The sequence below is a fragment of the Crotalus tigris genome, unplaced genomic scaffold (genome assembly GCF_016545835.1).
Source record: "Crotalus tigris isolate CLP2741 ecotype Arizona unplaced genomic scaffold, ASM1654583v1 scf7180000024375.2447938, whole genome shotgun sequence".
In the NCBI taxonomy this organism is placed as follows: Eukaryota; Metazoa; Chordata; class Lepidosauria; order Squamata; family Viperidae; genus Crotalus; species Crotalus tigris.
The window spans coordinates 2,128,192-2,142,111 of NW_024100545.1; the positions used below are offsets into that span (position 1 = coordinate 2,128,192).

Sequence of the window (13,920 nt, forward strand, 5' to 3'; positions counted from 1 at the left end):
GGCCCTGGACAATTGCCTGGCCTTTCAGCCCCCCCCCCTCCCCTACTCTCTGAGTTCCATTGTTGAACCATTTTGTATGGGTTTCAGATAATTAATCATAACCCTTAAAGGAACAGTTAAACCCCTGCCTCTCATTCCGCCAGTGGACTGTTATGATAAAGTGCTCTTGCCAACTCTTCTAAAATAACTGGGATATTGAGATCATCCTGCCTGTAAAGCCAGCCCTGGGAAATCATGTTATTATCATTTTAACTGTCACCACCACCACTCAGAAAAGTTTTCACTATTGATTTACCTGGAGCAAGCTGGTGCACATTTTCCAGGTTCCTGGAAATGTAGAAGGCCTACAAGAAAGTGTTTTCCAATCATCTTCTTTGGAAGCCAGTGAGATCTGCTTAACTTTTCCCAACTTTAAATAGGTTGGAGTTTTATTTCCACAGCTTCCAGTATTTGGCAAGTGCTGATCCAGGACAATGCTGACCTAGGACAATGAATGATAGAGAATAGGGGTGAAAGGTCTTCAGAAAGTACCAAGCTGCAAGAGGAAATAGCTAGCTCGGCCTCAGAAGTACCTACAACTTCAAGGACACGTAGCATAACCACCAGAAGGGGCTTCAGAGTGGGGAATGGAAAGACTTGAGCTGCAAAATACTGTAGCTGCAACAGGAAATTGCTAGCTTAGCCACAGGAGAGGGACATATAAATTGTGGCAAGCATCCGATATTCTGAAAAATAGGTGGTTTTTCTGAGAAGTGTGTCACAGTGATAAGCAAAGCACATATAATAGAATACTACATATTAATTGACATGCATTATGTATATAATCTGGTAATTATAATGCACGTGCAATATGTGATTTAGGGAGGGTCTCAGGAAACATGTAGGAGGCAGTCAGAGAGAATGTAACTTCATAATACTTCAGCCAATGGGAAACGAGGAAGGATGGGCGGCTGGTGTAGGAAATGTATAAAGATGTTGTTTTGAGATAATGAACTTTGGAGAGAACCAAGCCATGATAGCTTCTTCCTGCTTATTACAATAAACAAAACAAAAAGGTCTTCACTGTGTCTTGGCTTGTTATTGGTCAGGCAAATTTGCCACTGGTTGTGAAGGAAAGTAGCTGAGAGCATATAACAATGAAGAACCCGAGCACCTGAAAAAAATCAATTGTATCCTGACCTACTTCGCATCTGCCCATAGCTCACCTTTGCAGAACCTCTCACAGTCCTTTAAACAACTACTGTAAGCAAGTTGTGCTTCCTTTTTCTGATTATCTGGCTATAACTTTTCATAGAATACAGTACAGATAATTGAACAAACTATGTTGCATTACATTCTAAATTATCTTTCCATTGATATATAATTTTATGGTACTACTCCAAAAAAGTAGTGTTATTAGCCATCAAACCTCAAAAATACACTTTTCCCAAAAGGTTTCCACAATTTTGGCCACTACTATAATTGTGGTGGATGCTGAGGCAGATTATTACTCTAATCTAAAGCTGAAGCAAGAATGTTCCTGGAGGGCAATGCCCATGGAGGAAGGGACATGCCTACAGTAGTCTCAAATAGTGGGAGCTAGGAAGATGCCAACCTCTGTACATCATCACCAACATCAATGAGGCATCATAGATGGTACAGCAAGGCTTGTACTGAGAGAAGAGTGAGGCACTATTTCCAAAATGGCATAACCAAAGATTAATTGGGCTCTTGCTGTGAGGGTTGCAGATGAGCAAGGGTGGCATTTTGAGAACATGAAACACAGCTAATGAGGCATATTTCTGCTGCAATTAGTGGAATGTGAAGGCAGGCCCCCTGAGCAGACTTGGTAACATTTAATATTATGCCAGGAAAGGATGAACAGATGTTTGATATGCCCACCAACAGATATAACATGGTATCTGACAAATAGGCATGAGTCAAGTATTGTTTGTCCTATGTGGTGGTAAAAATCCCCTCCCCGATGCATATGTGAACTGCATTCACTACCAGACCTATGGGGTCATAGTATGACTAGCATGATTATTTAGTAAGAAGGGATAAATAAGTTCATCCAGATGGGTTTATCAAAACATCCCAATGTCACGCTGTAATTTTCACTGTGTCTCTGCCTTTTTCTGTTGACTTGTCTTTGAAATGTAGTTGGCCAAAGGTATATAGGTTGTGGTTCTCCTTTTCAACAAGGCTCTCAACAAGCTGCCAATGCTTTGCTGGGAGTTTGATATATACTGTTTTACTGTTTACATCTAATATATCTGTATCTTTGAAGTGTTTTGGTTGTCTCAGGTGAGCCAGGTTTTGGCCACAAGAAGTTTGATGCTGACTCAGATTGTAGGGATGAGAGGAGAGGCAATCCCTCATTTGTAGCACACTACTACAGTATATTGTTGAGATGTAGGGTGGACAAGATACTCAACATGCCCACTACATCTACCAGAGAAGAACAACGTAAGTTTATAATAAAAAGAGACAGATGACCAGGTGGAAGGTTCACCCACAAGTGTTATCCCTAATCTTTAGGAGCAGTCTTTACCCGCTCATAACATAGGGCAATTATAAAAAGTAAATTATTAACCTACATCTGCCCCAATTAAACATGTCTTGGGTAATAGGTCTACTCATTCTCACAGGACTACAGACATGAGAATCAAAATGATGTTGAGCATAGCAGAGGAAGGACAAGATGGAGAGGGGAATGTAGGCTTGGAACAGATCTTCAAAACTCAGAATTGGTATCACCACCTAAACATCTTTTGATGCCCTTTTAGTCATATAGGGATAACCTGACTTAATAACACTTCCTTTTTCCCTTCAGGGGAAAACTCTTCAGCAGTTGAAGGACTGGAAATGGGACTGAGGTTATAGACATACAATAGGGATACCTTTTTTTTTATGCCTTCGAGTCAATGTTTCTTTCTTTCTTTCTTTCTTTCTTTATTTATTAAAATTTATAGACCGCCCCACTCCCACAGGACTCCGGGCGGCTAACAATAAAAACACAATATAACTTAACAAGACAAACAATACAGTAACATTCATCCAGGGGTCAGATTTTATAAACCCCAGGCCTGCCGGAAAAGCCAGGTCTTAAGCAGCTTGCAGAAAACCAACAGGGTGGGAGCGGTCCTAATCTCCAGGGGGAGCTGGTTCCAAGACGTGGGCGCCATCACAGAGAAATCCCTCCCCCGCGGCCCCGCCAAATGGCACTGCTTGGCCGACGGGACCTGAAGGAGGCCCAGCTTGTGGGATCTAACCGGACGAAGGGAACTATGAGGTAGTAGGCGGTCTCGCAAATAGCCTGGCCCTGAGCCATATAGAGCTTTAAAGGTAATAACCAACACCTTGAATTGGACCCGGAGACCAATAGGCAACCAATGCAGCTCGCGGAGGATAGGTGTAACGTGGGTGTACCGAGGAACACCCGCTATCACTCACGCGGCTGCATTCTGGACCAACTGTAGTCTCCGAATACTTTTCAATGTTGATTCCTGGTGACTGCTGGTCAAATCCCTGCTTCCTTCCTAGGGCTGAGAGAGTGTGACTGGTCCAAAATCACCCAGCTGGCTCTGAGCCTAAGGTGGGATTCGAATTCAAGGTTCTCCGGGTTTCTAGCCTGGTGCCTTAACCACTACACCAAACTGGTTAATACTAGGTGAGTTGCAAAGTTATTACTCCAAATTTGTGAAATAAACCCTTTCTCATCCAGATACTTTTCAAATGTGCTGGATTACAGTTCCAACAAAAGTGTGTGTTTGTGTGTGTCTAGTTCCACATACAAGGCAGTATGGTGGGTAACAGTAGTAAACTATAATCTATGGCCATTTTTCTGTGGTTTAAACAGGACACATGCATGTTGTTATTTCCCATTTCTTTTGTCTCATCTTGTCCTACAGTTGCTGTTAATTTTAAATAGTTATGAAGATTCCCCCCCCCCAAAAAAAAACCTCTAAAAGTTCACAAGGGAAAGTTCTGGCATGGAAAACCATTTCTTTCCTGAGAAAACCATGCTTGGCAAGCTAGCTTTTCTTTCTAACAGACAACCAGTGGAAGCAGTACAAAGCAGTGCTGTGTACTGTTTTCCTTTTGTATGATTAGATCAGTGGTGGCGAATCTATGGCATGCGTGCCAGAGGCAGCACTCAGAGCCCGAGCCATGCCCCGGAGATGGCAACTGTCCCTCTTCAACCAGCTGCCCGCTAACTCGCCGAGGTCCCACATGGCCGGATGCATCCCAGCACCATGCGCTCGCTGGCCTCTGTGTGCGGGGGCCGATGGTGTCAGGCAGCAGCCGCCCTGGCCCCTGCCTCACCTTGCCCTGTGACAATGGCATCCCCACAGGACTAGCCTCCTGCCCACGCCCCACCTGCCAGAGACCCCCCTGGATCTCCCCCAACCCTGCCTGGCCCCTACAGGCATCCCTCCCCACGAGCACCATCGAGGTGATCACGTCCACCTTGGCCACACCCACCCAATCTGCCATGACTACCACAGCCATGCCCACGCAGTGGGCCATGCCCACCTGGCACCCAGCAATAAATAAGTGGGTTTTGGGTTGCAGTTTGGGCACTCGGTCTCTAAAAGGTTCACCATCACTGGACTAGATAGATCCTTTGACTCAGTTGCAAAATGTTGACTAGCAACATCGGAAGGCTTTGAGAGCTCATAACTATAATTATAGTACAAAAAAGGCAAATATTCTGTAGTCTGTGGCCACGTCCTCACAGTAATTTTAATGAGTTGGCAGAAAAATATGTTGACATAATTGTGCTAGTGATGAAATGTGCCCATCTTCCACCTGTAAGGACAGTATCACTCCTTGGCATGTTTGCCAAAGTTTGGTGCATTTTGGTCAACTTCGGAGCCATGAGTGAGAGACTGAGAAAGGCACTGGCTTAAGCTGGGGATGAGACAGAAGTAATATCATGAAGCAAGTCTCTTACAAATGGCTAGCAATTTTGTCATGGGGAAGACAAAATAAAATTAAGAAAATAACTGATGAGAGAGGGACATGGTTGTAAACAGTTTTGCTATTTACAGTTATCAGAAAAATTCAAAATAGGCAAAAGAATTATATGGTCGAATATTGTAAGACTGAAATGGAATTGTGTGCAAATAATAAACATGTGATTGTTAAAATATATAAACATTTATTATTTGAAAAATAACAAGTGAATGTATGATAAAGTAGAATAAAAATATGGTTATTATAATATAGAAATGGTAGAGTGGGAAAATATGTAATTGAAAGGATTGAAATTGGCACTATGTTATCTTAAAAAGAACCGGTTTATGTTCAGCTATGTACTACTCCATGTAGTCTAATAGCACAAGCTAGGGGTTCCACATAAAAATGAAAAAGCAAGGATGCACGTCCCATTAAATAATGGGAAAGTAGTAGAAAATAGCAGGGGGCATGATGGCTCAGCAGTTAAAGATGCTGAGAGCTGACAGCCCAAGTTCAAAACCTGAACTCAGCTCAATGGGGTAAGCTCCCATTACTTGCCCCAGCTCCTGCCCACTTAACACTTCAAAAGCATGCAAATACTAGATAGGTACCATTTCAGTGGAACAGTAACAGTGTTCCGTACGCCTGGGCGTATAGTCATGCTGGCCACATGACCATGGAAATGGTCTTCAGACAACGCTGGCTCCCTTGGCCAAGAAATAGCGATGAACACGGTGTCCTAGAGTTGGACATGACTGACACGGAAATCTTTACCTTCAGTAGAAAATATACTACAGTGGACAGCTTGTCAGTGAATAGCAAAACTAACTAGTAGCCAAATGTATTTTCATCACTGGTTTCAGTGGCCATAGGAGGGTGCTGGTTGCAATTCCAGATTCCTTTCTTTCCCTTGCAATTCTTTCTGATGCTGAAAACCTTTGCAGCAACATTTGGGCATGTTCTTAGCTAGAGCTGCATAGATGAACGGGTGGATGCAAACATGAAAATGAACCAGGATTTTAGTTATTTGATAGGTGAAGTAAATGGACTTCTTGTATTTGTTCATACGAAAATAAAGATTCATATTGCGAAAGATATGAAAAGGCAAGTAAAAGAGGGCATAAAGGAGCACAACTGTAGAAATCAGTATCTTCACTTTACTCTTTTCTTCCCTGGTGGTACCATGACTGTGTCTAACAGCACAAACAATGGCCACACAAGAAAAGAGGGTCAGGAGAAAAGGCAGTGCACAGCCCACAGTCAGGAGGAACCAGCTATATGGCCGATAAGCAGGCAGTTCTGATGTAGAAGCACTTCCTAAGCAAGTTTTTGTGCTGTTTTTACTTTCCACGGTGGAGAAATAAAGGACAGGGGCTGAGATGGCTATCGCGAGAAACCACACCACCCCGCTGACAACTTTGGCATGGAAGGGTTCGATGCGCTTATGGGCAAAGAAGGGATGGACAATGGCGATGTAGCGGTTCAGGCTGATGCAAGCAATGAAAAAGGTGCTGCCGTACATGTTGACAAAAAAGACAAAACGATCCAATTTGCACAAAATGAAGCCGTACTTCCAGTCCTTGGGCGGAAAGTAGTAAACAGCCAAGGGCAACAAGGAGATGGCATAGAACAGGTCACAGAGCGCCAGGTTGAAGGAGTAGATGATGCCGGAATGCCAGGTGCGTTCCCAAGCCACAAAGTGGTAGATTGTAAAGCCATTCCCCAAAACAGCGAAAAAGAACTGCAGAACTATGATGACCCACAGTTTTCCTTGGAAACGGTCACGTTCTTCTTCATGGGTTAGGTTCCCTGTCTTCATACTGGATAAAGCAGGACGAATAAGGTGAGTGGCTTCCAAGACTACCTGTTGACTACAAACAGAGAACACGAAGGAGCATATTATCAGAAATGCTGACGCTTATCACTTCAACTGCAACGCTCTTAAAAAAAAAAGTTGCTTCGTTCAGCTTTTTTTTTTTTTTTTGGCTCCCTTGGAATAGATGCTTATTTGATAAACAGAATTTCCAGGAAGTCTAATATGATTACGATGGTTATATAAAAATATGGAGAATGGAAAGAGAGAAAACTCACAAAACAACTGTCATATACAATTAGGACTAGTTTTACCAACATATTCATGATCTGCTATGCAAATTAATATATACAGTAAATCAGTTTTTTAAACATTAGAAAAAAAGAGAGAAGTTCAGCATATAAAAAATAGATATAGTTCTCCACCTGGGACTTCTACAGGTAGAATCCTTCTTTAGGCCCAACAAACCAAGTTTGTAAGTCATTGTACAATGAATTAATGGATGGTAGATATCCCTTATAGCAGTGGTGGCGAACCTATAGCACGGGTGCCAGAGGTAGCACTCGGAGCCCTCTCTGTGGGCACACGTGCTGTTGCCCCAGCCTCGCCTCCCCCTGTGACCCCGTCCTCTCCAGCAGCCCCCTGAAGGAGAGTTGCCCCTGAGCATGGCCCACCCGGAGCCAAGAACATGGCAGCCAGGCAGCGTAGACAAGATTCTGCCCTCACACCCCATCATGCACAGTTGATGCTGCAGGGCGCAGGCAGAGGGCGTGACCGCCATAGCGCTGCTGGGCAAGGCGGGCCCTGGAGGCGGTGAGTGGCCCTGCGGGCAGGCGGGGCGGGGGATGGGGGGCAGGGTAGGGGGTGGAGCAGGGGTGGGGCTAGTTTTTGGGCACTCGGTCTCTAAAAGGTTCACCATCACTGCCTTATAGGATCCATTTGGGAGATAGGCAATATTCATTATTAGTATCTTCCAGTTAGTTTGCAGAGTAAATTTAAAAAATGCATTTACAAAACAAATGAGTCCTCCAGAACAAATTAATAGTGGAATAACATTTGCCTCAAGGTACAGTTACAGATCTCAATTAACAGCAATAATTTGGACCAGAATTTCTGTAACTAAGCAATACAATTGTCAATTACGATGTCACATGACCATGCCACCTAGTAATGGCAGTTCTGGAAGTCCCTGGTTACTGGCCTTAAGGGAGGACCATGCAGGACTTCACGTGCTTGCAGCTCCCTGCCGGCTTCTTTGTTGACTTTATTTGTGGAAAGCCATGCAGGGAAAATCGCAAATCAAAACTGCATGACCATGGATGCTAAAAGATTGGAAATCTGAGTGGCTTGCTAAGCACGGATACCATGATCATAGGACCATGGAGGTGCTTCGCCAGCTGGAACTTTGAAGACCAGTCCGAAGTACCATTCTGTTCAGTATTGTTGCAAGTCTGAACAGTTGTTGAATGAGTGGTCGTTAAACGAGGACCACCTGTAAGCTGTTATAACACAAGAGCCAAGCCTAATTCTGCACTTTGACACCATTTTCCAACAATTAACTGATCAGTGTCTTCCAGAAAAAAAATGCATAATCCAAGAGATACAAAATAATATTTTTATTGTAAATCATAAGCAATCGGTATGCATCTATGGAAATATATACATGCCAAAGTAGTCTTCCAGTTCTTATTCGGTGCCTTCCTAAACTTTCAAACATATAATTTAGTATATTTTAACAATCATTTATAAATAATTATGATAGCTTTTTATTTCACACTGAACATGCTAAATATTTTAGTTGTAGTAGCAACCTAACACATACAGGATTCTTGGTCTTTAGCCTAAAAATGCTGAACAAATGAAGTGGTTTGCCCTTGCCTCCTTCCCAGGGCTGTGAGTGAGTGACTGGCCCAAGGTTGCCCAGCTGGCTTTGAGCCAAAGGCAGGATTAGAAGTCACGATCTCCCCATTTCTAGCTTGGTGCCTTATACTACTAACTATACCAATTTATAACAAATAACAAAAAAAATCAATATTTCAGTATTCATAGATCTCAAATATGCGCTCATGCACTACTTGGGGTTGACAAGGGCTAACCAGATGCCCTGACAAAGATCTATTTAGAAATTTTGAAAAGATACTCTCCTCCTTATCTTACAGGTTATTACTCCATTTTTAAATTTGTCTTGTTGAGAGGAAAAATACTGTTTTCTTTAATGCTTGCTTTGTTCAACTTTAAAGGCTTATTCCAATGATTTAAATATAGTTCAATATAGACATTCTCTGGTGTGTGTTTTAAAATTGCTGTCATTCATCCCTGATTGCAAAAAAATTATCAATAATAGCCTATAAAGTCTTAACTTCTCCCCCTTGCAAATACTGTATTCACAAGCAATTATTCTGCCTACTAGTTTCATCAAACCACTTCGCTTATTTTTTTCACATTGGATCTTCTATTCCAATGTTTTAGTCATCTACTGTATTCCTTTTGAACTGTAGCATAATGAGAGACTATGCAGTTTTTTTTGTTAATTGCACAGAACTTGTTATTTCTGTCCTGGTTAAAAGCAAGTACAGGATTGCAGCTTAGCCAAAAGTGTATTAGGCCCTTTTGTTTAATAGTTTTAATACATTAATGCATCTAATATATTCATTATAATTTTTGTGCTGTTGCAGTTAGTTTAAATTTGACCTGTGCTCACTAAAACTGCTTCAATTTTGATTTATTATGTTATGTTTAGTTTATCTTTGCCGTTGAACCAAAGTGTTCAATTATTTTCTATTTTTCCTTGAACTTATGCAAATAGTTCTGTCTGATGCAACTTTTTGCAAACAATGTATTCTACTCGAACTGTAGTTGGAAAATGTCCATTGTTGTTTGGTTCCATAAGCTTAATGACATGGGATATGTGGGGCCTAAGCTTGAAGGTGAATGAAATCCAATTGAGTCCAGTTTTTTTTTCTGATACCTAATTGACATAATCTTATCAGTTTAAAGCTACAACCTTCTAACTTTAAATATATCCTGGAAGATTCTAGGGTGTGCTATCCTGAATCTTTTCCTCCCTTCCCTCCCTCATCCAGTTCAGGACTGCACAATCTCTTATTGTGGGGCCCTCTTTTGGAAATGTGTTGTCTTCTCCCTGGGAAGCTACCTTGCAATTGCCAAGATTCCCCTCCCCCTTATTCTCCAATTGCACATTCCATCACATCATACTTACAAATATCCCAAAGATCAGAGACACCTCCCCCCCCCCCAAATCTAAGCCATTCCACTTTCAAAAAGTCATATGCAGCATTGGCAAGGAGCATAAAGTCAAAGAGGAAAGGAAACTTAGGAGATAAAGGTCACATTGACAAACAGAATTCAGAAGCTTTTTGAGACTTTGGAAAAAGTGCAGAGAAGAGCAACAAAGATGATTAGGGATCTGTTTTAGGAGACTAAAACATGATGAACAGGTGCAGGAATTAGGTATGGCTAGTCTAGTAAAAAGAAGGACTAGGGGAGATATGATAGCAGTGTTCCAATATTTGAAGGGCTGCCACAAAGAAGAGGGGGTGGGTGTCAACAATTTTCCAAAGCACCTGAAGGCAGGACAAGAAGCAATGAATGGAAACTAATCAAGGAGAGAAGTAAGCTAGAACTAAGGAGAAATTTCCTGACAATCAACCAGTGGGATAACTTGCCTTTAGATGTTGTGGGCACTCCATCACTGAAAGCTTTCAAAAAGAGACTGGACAGACATCTCTCTGAAATAGTATAGTATAGGGTCTCCTTCTTGAGCAGGGGTTTGGACCTCCAGCGTCCCTTCCAACTTGGATATTCTGAAAACTCTGATTTGGTCATAGTATCTAGGGTATATTATCTGATGACAAAGCTTAGACTGTAGAGACAGACTTCCTGCACTACTCTGGCTGTCACGTCTCCCAATTCATCCATTCATAGAGTTTAATAAAATACATCTTCCATACCTCAGGTACTTGGTGCAAAGTTAAAAGACAGACATAAACATGGAACAAGATGAAACAAAATGAAAGGGACAAAATGAAAGCTAAGAAAAGGAAATAAGCAGTCTTACATCAATGTTCTCCGACATGCCTCCTGTTTTGTAAAACTGCAGTTCTCATAATCCCCAACCACTATTGTTGGAAATAGTGGGGGATGTAGACAAATAAATCTGGAGAACACTAAGATAGAGAGTGCAGTAGCTATTTAAATAGTATCCCAATGCACATATACCTAATCCAGCTTCCAGTCGATTCCATATAGAAGTGAGTCAGCCGTATTTTCCCTTACTCCAAAGAAGTTGTGAAGTCCGCATTCAAAATGAGGTAGTGTATTATGTAGATTTTGAAACTGTATGAGGAAGTAGATGAATCTTGACTAAATAAAATTGAAAAGAACCTGCCTTGCGCAATGAAAAGGCCTTTTACAGCTCTTTTGCATGTGATCACAATATGCTGATAATAGAGCAAGAATACAAGACAGCATGAGGTGGAGGGATCCTAAGACTGGCTGTCCAACAAAGAATAAATCCCAGAGCTGAAAAAGGATTGACTTTTTCGGAAATCCTACCTGTACATAATTTTAAACTCCATGGATAACTTGGGAGAATGTGAGATAAGATAGAATGAAGCTACTGAGAAAAATAAATGTGATTAAGAAGCAGCTGAGATCTTAGCTCCAAGATCTTCAGTGTCATTCCATATCACACTTTTGAATACAACTACAAAAAGCAGGGTGGTTTTTATATATATATAATTGTAGAGAAGAAAGGATTATTGCATTTAGTTAAGCGAGACTGAGAGGAGTTTTGGCTTAGGGAAAAAAAGCCCACTAAAACGCTATTTGAAATGATAGAATTCTGAAAGGATGCTTTAGCTCAGGGATCTTCAAACTCGGCCCTTTTATGACTCATGGACTTCAACTCCCAGAATTCCTCAGCCAGCGTGCCTGGCTGAGGAATTCTGGGAGTTGAAGTTCATGAGTCATAAAAGGGCCGAGTTTGAAGACCCCTGCTTTAGCTGATCTAACTCCCAAATGCAGCCATCTCAAAGAACCAGAGATAAGCAGAGGCAGGCATTATTTGGACCCAGTTCCACCACCAATCCTATGCCATTTTTGAATAGAACACAGCAATCTCCAGTCAAATCAGGAATGTGCTTAGTGTGAAAATGGTTACAGTAATGGAAAAAGTTGGTTTTGGCCCTAACCATATCCTGGATTCTAATCTTTAGAATCTAATCTGGATTCTTTACAGTTGATTAGTCTTGTTACAGTCCACAGAATAAAATAAAATAATCAATTCAAAGAACCCGATGTTGTGTATGTGTGCTGCCTAGATTTGTAACTAGTGGGATTTAAACATCTGTGTTTATGATAAGGATGCCAGGATTAAAAATTCAGAGTCGTGACAATCTCTGGATTATTATTTTTTTTACAATTATATCACATTGCTTTGCTCACAAGTGGTTGATAAATGTTTTTTTGTGCAGGGGATAGTTCTGTTGTTCATTTTATTGATTCTATTTTTTTATTGGTCAATGACTAAAATAAGATATTGTCATTGTTTTAAAACATGTTGAAAGCAATGGAACAATTGTAATCATTTTTCTAATAGTAAAATATTCATCACGTATTTTTCATCAACTTACATCATTAGCTTTGATTTTTGAATTTAGTTCTAGAAAACGGTATTCTATAGATATTATCAATCTTTATTAACCATGATTTACTAAGTTAAACTGTCTAAAATTCAATCTACGGCAATTTGACCATTTAAAGCAGGGGTGTCAAACTGCGGGCCCATGGGCTGGCTGCATCATACGGAAGCCACGCCCACCCCAGCTCCTGCAATGCGAAAAATCACGCTACATCACGACACGTCATGTGACAAGGCGAGTTTGTAAAAGATGTCAAATTGCTGTATCTAAACTACTGTATAAAGTTTTATATTTGCTAGAGAGCAAATTTGGTGTAGTGGTTCAAGCATCAGGCTATAAACTAGGCAGTTCTGAGTTCTAGTCCCACATTAGGCATAAAGCCAACTGGATGGCTTTTGGTCAGTCACTCTCTCTCAGCCTAGGAAAGAGGAAATGGTAAACCACTTCCAAATCTTGCTAAGAAAACTGTAGGAACGTTGTCCAAGCAGTCATCACTGACCCAAAAAATAAATACCGTATATGCCAGCGTATTAGGCGACCCGGCGTATAAGACGACCCCCGTCTTTGTCGCCAAGCCGCATTCCTAGAACGTCGTCTTATATGCCGGAAACTACCAGTATTTCCGGCATATAAGACGACTCGATGTATAAGACGACCCCCATCTTTGGCGCCGAGTTTAGCACTTCCGGAAGTCGTCTTATACGCCGGCATATACGGTATATCCTTGTATAGGTAGCGTTCAATTTATGACAATTGAGCCAAAATTTTCTGTTGAAAGACCATTGTTAAGTAAGTTTTGCCCCCTTTTACCTCCTTCCTTGCCAGAGTTGTTAAATAAATCATGCAGTGGTTAATAGCACAGTTGTGTTTCCCCACTTTGTCAGGTTGCAAAATATGGTCACATTACCCCAAGACACTGCAAAGCTCATGAGTCAGCTGCCAAGCATTCAAATCTTGATCAGGTGACCATGGTGATGCTACTAGTCAAAAGTGTGAAAAATGGTCATTAAGTCATGTTTTTCAATGCTGCTATAACTTCAACCACGAAACGAATGGCTGTTAAGTGAAGGACTACTTGTATTTACTTCCACAGATGTAATCATGTAGAGCCCCTGAATGCAACTAGGATGTATTTCTGTAAACCTGCCCCTACATTTTGGACGAGTAAGTTTAGCCAGGGATAATAATTTTACAAATTATTCTTTTTATAGCCTCTGAAGAGCTGCAGCTGCCCACAAAGAAGCCAAATATATTTGCTATCTTTTGAAAACCTTTGTGGGAGAACCAGAGTTTATTGCTAAAGAAAAAAAAAATCCTGCCAATTAAAATCCGCAGGCATAGGTATATCCTTCTTTGCCATTTTTGTTCTAGATTATCAAATAAAAACTTATTTTCTCAGAAACCTTCTACATTGCAGTAGAAAAATTTTAATCCTCAAAAGAAATTGCCATCTGTTCCTTATTTCATCTCCTTCCAAAGTGCCTCAAGTCCTATTAAAAA

The 13,920-nt window shown here is 41.2% G+C and overlaps 1 protein-coding gene across 2 annotated transcripts; it reads right to left on the reverse strand.

Moving 5' to 3' along the window:
• Nucleotides 1-5,183: 5,183 nt before the first annotated feature.
• On the reverse strand, nucleotides 5,184-11,103 carry P2RY11 (purinergic receptor P2Y11). Of its 2 annotated transcripts, none has more exons than XM_039328301.1 (2): nucleotides 10,997-11,103; nucleotides 5,184-6,815 (listed from the first exon to the last, which is right to left on the reverse strand). In XM_039328301.1, exons 1-2 carry the CDS (start codon nucleotides 11,020-11,022, stop codon nucleotides 5,804-5,806), a joined length of 1,038 nt encoding a protein of 345 aa, XP_039184235.1. In that variant the 5' UTR covers nucleotides 11,023-11,103; the 3' UTR covers nucleotides 5,184-5,803. The 2 variants fall into 2 exon arrangements, with proteins under 2 accessions (XP_039184235.1, XP_039184236.1); XM_039328302.1 differs by lacking the exon at nucleotides 10,997-11,103 and adding an exon at nucleotides 10,836-10,989.
• Between the last annotated feature and the right edge of the window lie 2,817 nt (nucleotides 11,104-13,920).

Coding starts and splice junctions, on each gene's coding strand:
- P2RY11 (XM_039328301.1), bottom strand. CDS start 11,022: ATGGAATCGACTGGAAGCTGGATTAG. Junction 6,816..10,996: donor TCGACTGGAAGCTGGATTAG/GTATATGTGCAT, acceptor CTCTGTTTGTAG/TCAACAGGTAGTCTTGGAAG.